Raw genomic sequence first — 12,043 nt, forward strand, 5'->3', positions numbered from 1 at the left:
GTTTTTACTTAAATATTCCTAACCTTTCAAAATATTTTACCCATATACATTGAAACCCTCCCTAATTTTTTCACTCTTCTCTTGCCAAGAACGCCAACTCCAGCTCTCAGCAGCAGCGCCGTGACGACTCCGGCATTGAAGGTCCTCCTTCTCTCTCTCTCTCTCTCTCTGTATATATATAGATTTTTATATTTGTATATCTATATGTTCATACATACATGTGTTTCAAACCCAGATTGCTGTTATGTTTATCCCTAGTAAGTCTTGAATACTATTTATTTAAGCTTCAATTGTTGCTTGGAAGACACAGAATGAAGCTTAATGATAGGGCAAACGATGGCTTAATTTTTAAAATTTTTTTGTTGGAAATTTAGAGGGTGGAGATAAAAGAAAATGTGAAACTTTGCAATAAATCACATGGTATGCGTAGATTCGATGAATGAGCACGGTTTTTAGTGTGTTTGCTATTGGAAATCGATAAGATGTTCGCAATTGTAAGAAGCTTAAGCTTAAATTGTTTTGTCATGAATGTGAATATAGAGCACTTTACTTGTCTCTGTGTTTAGGAAAATTGCGACCTAGTTTTTATTTTTATTTTTATTTTTAAGTAGTGGTTGGTTGCAATTTAGGATCTAAATTATGTAAAAGCTGGCCCATTTTTATTTAAAAAGAAATGAGTTATTTATTTAATTGCTATTATCCATCTTGAGTGAACCCTTGCTGTACTTATATTACTTGTTTGATTGGGTGGATTATAGTATGGGATTGAGATTATTAATCTATGGGACTCACGTACCATTGTTTGGTTGCAAATTTTATTATTTGGATTAAATTTCAATGGCTATTCTATTCAACAAAAATTAACGGATTTTTTAACCCTACACCTAATAATGAAAAACTTACATATAATTAAGATTATATATTTTCATATCTATTGCAAAACAAATGTGGACAAGAGGGAATTCTGTATCTCATTAATTCAGTTGGATAAATAATCTTACTCTAATTTCTTGGATTGTTAATCCTCTCATTATTAATCCTGCAAATCAAACAGGCCCACACACTGTTCTCATTTTTGCCTTTTGTTATTATTATTTTTATCAGGCTTGTGTCTAGTTAGATTCCATGGTTCAAACTGGCGGTATTTATTAATGTTACAAGGACAACGAGATGTTTCAATGGATTTAATGCTACAAGGGCAAGGAGATGTTTCAATGGAACTTGTGGCTTGACTCTCTCCACTGTCGTGGTCAATATTGTCCATCGTCCAAGAATTTTCAGTACCATGAATGAAGTCAAAATATGTGGTGCTTCTAGTCTTTGTACACCCATTTCTGATGGAGAATCTCACATTCCGCAATCTGTATTAGTAAGCACAGACCAGAGGTGTTCATCTTCAAGTGTTCAATACACCCCAGAAATTGAGAAGAAGTATGTTCATCGTGTTTATGATGCAATTGCCCCCCATTTCAGTTCCACACGGTATGCTAAGTGGCCAAAAGTTGCTACTTTTTTGAATTCTTTGCCTTCAGGGTCTCTTGTCTTGGATGCAGGGTGTGGAAATGGAAAGTACTTGGGATTGAATTCTGGCTGTTTTTTTATAGGATGTGATATAAGTGCTCCTCTTATCAATATTTGTGCAGATAGAGGTCATGAAGTTGTGGTCGCTGATGCTGTAAATCTTCCTTACCGAAGTGGTTACGGTGATGCTGCAATTTCTATTGCTGTGTTACATCACCTAAGCACGGGGAGTAGAAGGAAGAAAGCAATAGATGAATTAGTTCGGGTTGTTAAAAAGGGTGGTCTTGTTCTGATTACTGTTTGGGCTGTGGAACAAGAGGATAGGTCATTGGTTGACAAATGGACTCCACTGACTGAAAAATATTTTGAGGAGTGGATAGGATCAAGTAGCCCCCATGCACGCAGCTCTCCATCTATCACCCTGGAAAGCATCCCAGAAGCCGAGGAAAATAGTTTGGGGGAACATGTAAAAGGTTTCAAGGACTTAACCTCTCAAAGCCAAGATCCTTTGGTCACTTCTGAAAATGGACAAAATCTTGAAAACCAACAAGAATTTTTTGTCCCTTGGCATTTACCTTATCATCGTGCTGAAGTCAGTGGGGCTTCTGCTTGCGCCCTTGCAAATGGCTTGGCAAAGAAAGATGATAAAAAGGGTGCAGTAGTGTACAACAGATATTACCACGTGTTTAGTGAAGGCGAGCTTGAAAGGTAAACATGTTATTTCTTCTTGAATTGTTGCCTTTGCAATAAAGCCATTTTTTATTTCATTGCTTTGCTATTAATGGTAGCTCTCAAATAATTGAAGTTGATAGTCATTAATATTACATGTTCCCCCATGCTTTTATTATGTAATATGTGGCAACTTTGCTTTAGTCTCATTGTGTATTTTACTTTGTTACTAACATCAGGGATCTCTCTTTCTTTTGTGGTGGGGGTGGGGGTGTTAGTTTTGGAGACATGCTAATTTATGTGATGTAGGTTGTAGCAACCCAAAAAGGGGGAAAAAAAAAAAGAAGTAAAAGCATATACGCTTATTGGCAGAATTTTGATCAAATTTGGATCAAATATCGGATACTGACCAGTGACCTATGTGAATCAAAGTCTAGGAAGCACGGGTGCAGGTGTGGGTGCGGGTGCAGATACGGGTACTGGTAAGATACGGATACGCCGATACGGCAAAATTTAAAAAAAGTAAGGTGTGTGGGTACAGCTAGAGTACGTCAATTTTTTTTTTTTAATTTTTTTAATTTTATAAATTTATAGTTAAACATCTAACATACGCATCAAAATTTAATATCATAATTAAAAAGAGAAATTACAAAACCAAAAGATAAATCAATCTTTAACAATACCACCAATACTAATTTTCAAATATTCAAATAACATTTTAAAAACATCAATACTTTATGATGAAAGTAAATATTTTTTTTTTTATCTTTTATTTTATAATTCTGAATATCTACTATAGACTACAAGTCTATAACAGTAAGAAAAGGCACAGAGTGGGTGATTTTGCATTACCTAATTGTTTTTTAAGATGATTAAAAAGGGATAAGGCTGTGGCTTGCATCAAATTCCTGCTGCTGTGGAAAAAAAATGTAAAAACAAAAAAACAAAAAAATAGATCAAAAAAAAATCTGAAACGAATTGGGGATTTGAAAAAAAAAAAAAAAAGAACTAAAAAAGGAAGAAGAATCTGAAAAAAAAAAAAATAATAATCTGAAATAAAAAGAGAGAAAGAAGTATCGAAGAAAGTTTGAAAAAAATCTGAAGGAATCGAAGAATAGGAAGAAAGAGGAAGAAGATCGAAGAAGAAAGAGAGGGACTCACTGGAATCTCGAGCTTTAGTGTCGTCTTCGATGGAGAGCAGATTCCACGAACTTTGTTCTTTGAATGGAAGTCTAAATGTTCTCTGGTTCGTCGAATGATATGGTTTCTTCAAATGATAGATACAATCTGCTTTTATGTTTTTCATTATTACTAAACACCCCATATTTATTTAATTTTTCAAAATGAGCAAAAATAATTGCTCCGGTGCCCCTAAAAAATTCTCAAAATTTGGTTTTGACCCCGGCATACCCAACTGCGTACCCATGGAGTACCCACCGCGTACCAGACGTATACAGACCTATAAAATGTAAGGTACGTTTTTGCTATACTTGGTACGCATACCCCGTACCTGGTACCTTGTATTTTAGGGCAACATTTATAGAGTACCCGTGCTTCATCGATCAAAGTTGACCATGCTTGTGGACAATGAAATATTTTATATACGGATAGGCTGGGATAAAAGTTATTACTTTTGGTGAGTTGACACTGGTCAGATATAAACTGCAACAAAAGCATACAGCCAAGGCCATACAGAGGTGGAGCTATAGATAATTCCCAGTAAGCATTCATATCAGTGGGAATTATATTTCACCCTATGGGATTACAATGGTAGCTGATAGACATAGTCATCCATCAAACTTGAGTTGAGTGGCCACTTATTAATGGTGAGGATTCCTCGAGTGCTAGTTTTACTGTTATTATTACACTGCTATTTCTCTTACTGAATTTTGAACTGACCTTTTTCTTGGCATTTGAGTCATCGCATTGCTTCGTCTGTATTGTGTAGACATTCTTTTCTGAGTTGTACAAGGAGAAAAATTATGGTTTAGGATTGGGTTCTACAGATGCATAGAATTCTCTTGCCCTGTCTAAAACAAAGATGGATAAAAGATTTCAAGCCTTGAACCTCTTTTGTCCCTTTTATTTTCATGTGAACACCTTCATTGGAGTAAACAGGATGATTCTTTTGTGTAGTTATCTGCACCAAATGAGAGGGAAGATCCAACTTTGAGAGCTTACAAATGCAAACCTCCTTTGAACAATTGAGAATCTATGGAGCATGATCCAGTCTTGTAACTAGTATCCATTGATCTACAATGAATGATAATATATACCTAAGGAGAGAAATATACATATTGTATATGTATCTATATGTACATTTGAGTAGTGCTACACATTTTTTTAAACCTTTTTTTTTTTAAACTAAGATTTTTTATTCATGGGCACAATGTAGTGGTACATATGGGATTTTCTCAGTTGTGTTTGTGGGGTAACAAATTTGGAGGAAAGAAAATCTATATGTACTATGAACTAAAAATTTTCTTTCTTTTATTATTGCACATCTTTCATTTTTCCCCAATTAAACACATATGTACAATTTATTTTTAAAAAAGGGTGCTTGGTGGATTTGTGCCTAGAGGGCATGTATATGCCAAATTCTTGATTATGTTTCCAATTAAAATTTATCAAGGCTCTGTTTGATTAGAAAGAAATAAATGATGGAAAGTGAAAATGGTAGAAAGTGAAATGAAAAAAAAAGAAAAGAAAAGCAAAACAAAATTTATTGTATGAATTTGATTATGATGAAAATTTTACAAGAAAATAGGAATTATAATCATAAGTAACAACTTTTATAACAAATTTACGGGTTGTTTGGGGTGTCCTAAATAAGTGTACTTTTTGTTTTTTTGAACTAAAAAGTTGAGGAAAAAAATATGGATATTTGGGTTAATTTTTTGACTGTTTATGAAAAAATGTGTATTAAAAAATTGTATAAATAAGTGTGTAGGAGAAGATAGTGTAGTACACCGTATGGATTGGCAGTCAGTCGGCTGGGTGAATACATGAGAAAAAATTGCCTCATTTTTGGACTTTGATTGGACGGTGTTGTTCGGCCCGTAGGGGCCCACCACGGGTCCCGTTTTTCTAATCAAAACTGTTTAATATGTAAAACTCGTCGAGTACTATATGTTTGTAAAAAATCACGTTGATTGGATATCGATAACTATCTGATCGTGTTAGTTTTTTTGGTCAACTGTTAACTATAACACTATTCAATTTTTATACAAAACTGATTTGATCATGTAGTTAGCGATGTCCGATAGACGTGATTTTTTACAAGCATATAGTACTAGACGAGTTCTACATCTTCAACGGTTCGGATTATCAAAACGGGACCCATGGTGGGCCCCACGGGCCCAATTTTACCATCCAACTTAGTGAATGTACACATATAAATTTTTTTTTTTCCCTTTCCCTGCAATTGGCTTGACGTCAGACATTGATGGGCCAAAAAGTTGATGTTATATTTTAATATTAATTTTTTTATATTTTTTTGGTGAATAGTGATAACTTTTTAACCTTTTTAGTAACTTTTTGGCTTTTTTTGCACTTGCCAAACCAGCCCTTAAACCTTCTTTTATTTTCCTGTGGTTTTTGCAAGAAACTAAAAGTTTAGTTATCATGCTATTATGAGTTGTACAAGAAAATTAACTTTAATGTAACTTCCACCACTTTCATGCTAAACAAACTCCACCAAAAAATTATTTTTTTCCATCTCCCTCACTTTCCCCATTTTCATCCTAACCAAACTTAGCCCAAGTGTATTAATCAGTTCAATTAGCTAGTTCAAATATATCAATTAAACAGAAGCAATCCCACTCAATATCACAGTAAATAAATCAAGATAATAGGACACAACAACATATGTGGAGAACCCTTGGAAACAATAATTGCCTTGGATTAAAAACAGTGAGTCACTCTGTGGTGAAACAATTCACTAAACAAGAGTTCAAATACAAGATCAAGTAAAATGACATATAAACTGATTCTAGATGCGTTTAGCTGTCAACCCTTCTCTTCAAACTTGCAAGCTCGAACCACACTCACAAGTGGCCCTGAGACTGCTTTTTGTCTTCTCTTGTTTAGATCTTCGTTCTTTGTGGTTCCAATTGTAACCAACCAGTTGGCAAGGATAACTGATGTACAATGAACTTGATGAAAGTGCATGTAGCTTTCCAATATATCATAGAAGGGTTTTCTCAAATCATTTCCATAGCATCAGCTAAACAAATTTTTTTATCCGAATCAACATGAACTAGTTCTCCTAGGTTCTCAAGGGTGCTCAAGGAGGCAAGGGCTGCTTAATGAATAATTTTAATTTTAATTTTGGCTTCTTGTTGTGTGCACTCAACTGTGAATGTGTGTCTGTTTATTTAACCTTATTTGGTGGGGAAGGGGGAAGGATTTGGTTTATGAATAGTATGCTTTTGTCTATGCTATAAATTCATTGTCCTTATCCTCTTGTTTTTGTCCACATCACACTTTGCAGGTTAGTGTCTGATATGGGTAATGCAGTTGTTGTCGATCGATTTTATGACAAATCAAACTGGTGTATTGTTCTTCAGAAAACAATATGAGATATTGGACCTGCCAATACCAGTGTTTTTTTATTTTTATTTTTTGTGCAAGATGGTTCAATCTTTAGTGGCTAGGCATAGGCACTGCAAATATTTTCAAGAGAAGGCGGCTCATATTATGCAGATTACTTGGCCGGCAAAGGCACATGCTAGAATTTATTGTCAGGTATGGCGGCCTTGTACTCGAATATCAAGGGGTTCACTTAGTGATAACATTGGTCTCTACTTAATTCCCTTTTTCCTTTCTGTTTTCTTTGTGATGCTTTTACATACAGAGAGGTACTTCAACTTATTTTCTCTGTACCATTACCATGCATCGGCCTTTTGTTTTTGTTTATTTGTTTTTATAACATGAATGTATAACACATCACAAGGGAAATTGCTAAATTCTATGACAATTTTGTAACTGGATTGCCTTGGTAAGATTTTGTGATGATTTTTTTGTTTTTGTTTTTGAAATTGCTATTGTTTTTTTATTCATTTTGAAATTGCTATTGTGACGGATTGTTTTCCTTTGCTGTTCAGTTGTGCATACTGTGTGTTGGGGCCTAAAATGAAAAAGGAAAGGAGAAACCTGTGTTCCGAATTTTTATAACACTTGAAATTGGCCAGGGAGGGATGGATGGCCCCTGATAAAGTTTTTATTTATTTATTTTTTTAAACAATTTTCCAGTGCAACTAATGAGTATGCTTTGACACAAGATTGCCAAGTGAGTGAATAAAGATTGCAAAAATTAGTTGATGTAATTTTCGTATGAATGGTCTATATTTCAGGGTACTGTTTAACTCTCTCTCTCTCTCTCTCTCTCTCTCCCCTATCTTTTCTTGCTATATTGTTCTTGCTTTGTTCTTTTATTCTTCTGTTCTTTACTGAACAAAAAAAAAAAGAAAAAGAAGAAGGTGATAATATTTTGGGGTACAACTTTTCTTGTGTTTTTTAACACATGAAAGAGTTATATCCTAATTTTTTTTATAAGTTTTTTGGTTAGAGGCTAATCTGTTTTTTCCACAAAAATAAAGAAAAAGAGGTGAAAGTAATTTTGGGGGATGCAAAATTGTTTGTGGAAAACTAGAGAGCCAAGACTATTCTACCTTCAGCATATTGTGGACTAATTACAACCTGACAGAGTAAAGCCATTACTTCTTCCAATATGGTGCCTAATGACAGAAAATGACCATTCATTGGAAAATCATGAAAACTACTTAGCACATAAGGTTGGTTAGACTAACCTTCCATGATTGGGGGAATTGTACCTGAGTGTGATTTTAAATTTGTCTATGTGCGAGTTTGTAATTTACTGCTATAAGATTTAATAGTTATGCTATGTAGCATCATCTAAGAGTGATTTCTAAAGTCTGGACTCTTTTTAGGGTTTAGTCCTAGAGGTTATCCCTATTTGTTTAGGCTTTTTTTTTTATTTAAAATTAGGTGTTTGTAAGCAAAACATAAAATGTACAACATAAATTGTGTTCCATTATGTGTTTTTTTTATTTGTGATTATTCAATAGTTCGGGAGTACGGTCACGTAGTGGTCCATGATAATATGATTGGTGGAGAAAGTGAGTATTGGTTATTTGTGTTTAGTGATTGAGGAAAATGAATGGACATATTGAATGGTGATTGGTGAGGGAATATAGTCACGTCGTCTTTCGAGACTATTATATAATTTTCCCTGTGGATCTAGAACTACTGTATTAGTGCCTGATCTTTATGATATTATATTTAGTGCCTTGATATAAGACACATAACTCATAAAAGTTATTTGATAATCTTAAAGTATTACTTTACACTATTCAATAAATAATACTTGTTGAGTTATTTTTCAAAAGTTAACATGATAGTGATAAATTTTATTATTTCAATCAATATCAAATAAAAAATTAAGAATAATGTTGTATGCATCAATTAGTATATTAACTAGTATACCAATTGATGATGTGACATAATTTAAAAGGTTTTTGGTATTTGTAATGTAATTAATGAGTGGGGTTAATAATAATGTCATAACTAATATTGGTACACTAATTAATAGACTAATTAGTATATGTAGCACCGCCGAAAAATTAATTGAAACACCACATAAATTTGCACCAGTACCGCTAGAACTTAAGCCATTTCGTGGAAATTAGCTTTGAGACTAGTATGTGGGTGCAGAGAAATTTCGGTTTTAAAATTATTTGGGTGGTATTCTAGAATAGAATATATACAACATCCAATTTCAAAATATGTTGTATAAGGGGTGTTGATTTTCAAAATTTCCATAAATTTTCTCGGCCAATTTACTCTTCAGTCAGCATCATTTTGAACCCACGTGATCATGGAGAAATTTGTTTTCTCCCCCAATAGTATGGCAGCTTGGCTCCTTCAATATTCAAACTTTCTTTCCTCGTAGCATTTCCAATGTTAAATGTCAAATTTAATATGTTATTATTAAATTTTAATTATATTACAATATACAAATATCAAAAATTAGCAATTTGACTCCAACATTTGTGTCATTTTTGATATAATCATCGTCTCATCTTTTTAATCATCGTTAGATCTTTATAAAATGAAATCATTATTAATAAATACTAAAACTTATGCCAAATTTAACACCAAAGGTAACAACGCCCAAACCGGTTGACTTCGATGGGAGCATCATTCAAATTTCTCTTAGAATATTTTTAGTAATCTACAATTTGAGCTATCAATGTTAAAATTTGTCAAAAGCTCAACTTTTGCTTCCAAACTATAGCATTGTCGGCAAGATTATTTATATGGAATCATATGAAACTAAAAAAAAAATTACACTATCAAAATATGATTGTCATATTATAATATAATTAAATATGAGTGATGGTTTGGTAAATATTTTTTATTTTTTCACTTAATTAGAATAATGTTGTTTTTTAAAAAGTTGATTCGCTTGACAATTGTTCTTTTTTTTTTCTTTTTTGTTATTGACAAAGTTTAGCTATAGTTTGAGATTTTTTATTTTTTATTTTTATCTTTAACAAACTTATTTTTTATTTTTTCAGATCCTTCTAAATTAAAAGAACTTGAAAAATAATTTTTTTTAATAAATGTTAAAAAATTTTGAGTAAAATTTTCCTTGAGAACCTTCTCTCCCCCTCTGAATTTCCCCACTCTCCTGTCCTTTATGCACATTACATTCCCACTACACACCTGACCACCTCCTTCTTAACCCACCATTAAACTTAAATTGCCCTTTAACCATAATGAAAATTGATAATTGGATCAAAGTGGGAAACGACAAACAATTTAAGGGTCAAAATGGAAAAAAACAGTTTCTTTTAAGGACCAAAGTGATCAAAATCCATACATTAAGGGTTGAAAGTGTAATTTATCCTTACTAAAATGAATAATAATAATAATAATAATAATAAATCATGTAAGATATATAATCTTAAAAAGGTTCATAGAGAAGCAGCCAGTAGTCCAACTCCACACTATCACATGGGCTTCTCTGCCCAAGTCATTCTCTTATATGTTTGCGTGGAGAATTATCCTTTTGAAAGCTATGTCATGTCTTTCCCATTCCATTCCCATTCCAATTCCACATATCATTATTGCATCTGTTGCTTTCAACAGATAGTGATTTGCTTTTGTTGTTGTTTTTGTCATTGAGTCCTACTATAACTACTACTGGCGGAGCCACGGCAGGACGAGTGGGGTTGATATATTTTTTTGCTATATATATATATATATATATTTTTGTTGTTGTTGTTGTTGTTGCATTGTTCACATACAATATATAGTTTATTTAGTACTCTTGGAGCGTCATATGATGTTATTTATGTGGTAGTCTAAATCAATAATATAGTGCCAAATTTTATGAATAGAACATAGTAACTCATTATTGTTAGGTAATTAGAAGATAATAGGTGAATCATTTAGTGTGAGTTGCGATTTCTTATATCCAAAATACCACGTCATCAACACCACATAATATTTTGAGATTATCGAATAATTTCTATTCAAAACACATTTTTATAATCAATACTATATCTGTAATATTTTTCTATCAAATAAAAATTATAGAAATTTTATAATGATTTGTGCTATAAATAATTTGCTTCTATTTTCTAAAATTAAGAATTTTAATTTGTAATTTTTTGTGCTAAAATTACATACTTACATTACTATTGTGTCCGAATTATTCTACATTATTATAAAATTTTGATTAGTTGCTATTAATAATAAATAATTAAAATTTTATGCTTAAATTTAACTCATAAAATCATTATTATTTTATTGTTAATTATCAAAACAAATTTAAATTATAAAATACCCGCTCTATCTTAATTTTTTGACTCCGCGGCTATACACATATCTCTCTTTGTATTGGAAAAACGTATCGTGGACACCTTCTTGGGAAACTCGGGAGTCCTTGGCTTGATTCGTGAGAAAGCTCATAAAGTAACCAAATTCACAACAAAATAAAGAAAGAAAGAAGAACAAAAAAAAAAAAATTATGTTTTTTTTTTTAAAATTTTTAAAACTGATTGTCGGGGTCAATTTATGCATATTTCAATTAATTCTGGAGTTTTGAAGTTAATAACGGAGCAAACTTTCAGTAATCCTAAAGTTTGAAATGTTTGACTTTCATGAGATTCGACACTATAACCTCTTACGCATGAAACCTTTTGATTGCCACTCCTCCCTTTGATTAATAAAGAAAATTAGGTTGTGTACAACTTATTTGATATCTCTTATTTTGATCAATTCTTGCTTTGAAAAGAACAATTTGAGTAGAAAGAAAGTCTCTTTCCTTTTTTCTTTTGTCCATTTTAATCTGCTTTTTTGTTATATTTGAGGGAAATTTTGAGTGAATACTATACAGCTTGTTTAGTTGTGCTTTTTCAAAAATATTTTTCAAAAAATTTTACTTTCTTATTTTTCGTATTTTTTTATTTTTACTGAATTTTTTTAATATTTTAAGTAATTTTTTTTTTAACTTTTTAGACATACCTAACATAAATATACCTAAAAAATAAAAAATTTGAGAAAAAAACCTTTTAAAAATTCACTAAATATCAAAAATACGAGAATTCAATACATTTTTTATATTTTTATGTATTTATTAAATTTTTAAAATATTTTTTCACAATTTTTTTACTTTTTAGATACATCTAAGTAAGGTGCATCTAAAAAAGTAAAAAAAATATTTAAAAATTTAAAAATATTCACTAAAAACAAAAAAATACGAAAACCCAAAAACTGAGTTTTAAAAAAACTTAATTAAAAAAACTCAAACCAAACACACTAT

At 31.8% G+C, this 12,043-nt stretch overlaps 1 protein-coding gene across 1 annotated transcript; it reads left to right on the top strand.

Moving 5' to 3' along the window:
* The first annotated feature begins 14 nt into the window (after positions 1–14).
* LOC114318303 (S-adenosyl-L-methionine-dependent methyltransferases superfamily protein) lies at positions 15–7,229 on the top strand. The gene is made up of 3 exons (XM_028265155.2): positions 15–141; positions 1,105–2,229; positions 6,683–7,229. The coding sequence occupies exons 2-3, from the start codon at positions 1,286–1,288 to the stop codon at positions 6,768–6,770; spliced, it is 1,032 nt and encodes a 343-aa protein (XP_028120956.2). The 5' UTR covers positions 15–141; positions 1,105–1,285; the 3' UTR covers positions 6,771–7,229.
* The last annotated feature ends 4,814 nt before the right edge of the window (positions 7,230–12,043 follow it).

The sequence above is a fragment of the Camellia sinensis genome, chromosome 3, assembly GCF_055761805.1.
Source record: "Camellia sinensis isolate YWXY chromosome 3, ASM5576180v1, whole genome shotgun sequence".
NCBI lineage: Eukaryota > Viridiplantae > Streptophyta > Magnoliopsida > Ericales > Theaceae > Camellia > Camellia sinensis.

Bases quoted from the DNA above. Each gene is read 5' to 3' on its own strand.
- LOC114318303 (XM_028265155.2), top strand. From the start codon at position 1,286: ATGAATGAAGTCAAAATATGTGGTGCTTCTAGTCTTTGTACACCCATT. The intron at 2,230-6,682 runs GTAAACATGTTA...CACACTTTGCAG, and splicing joins AGTGAAGGCGAGCTTGAAAG to GTTAGTGTCTGATATGGGTA.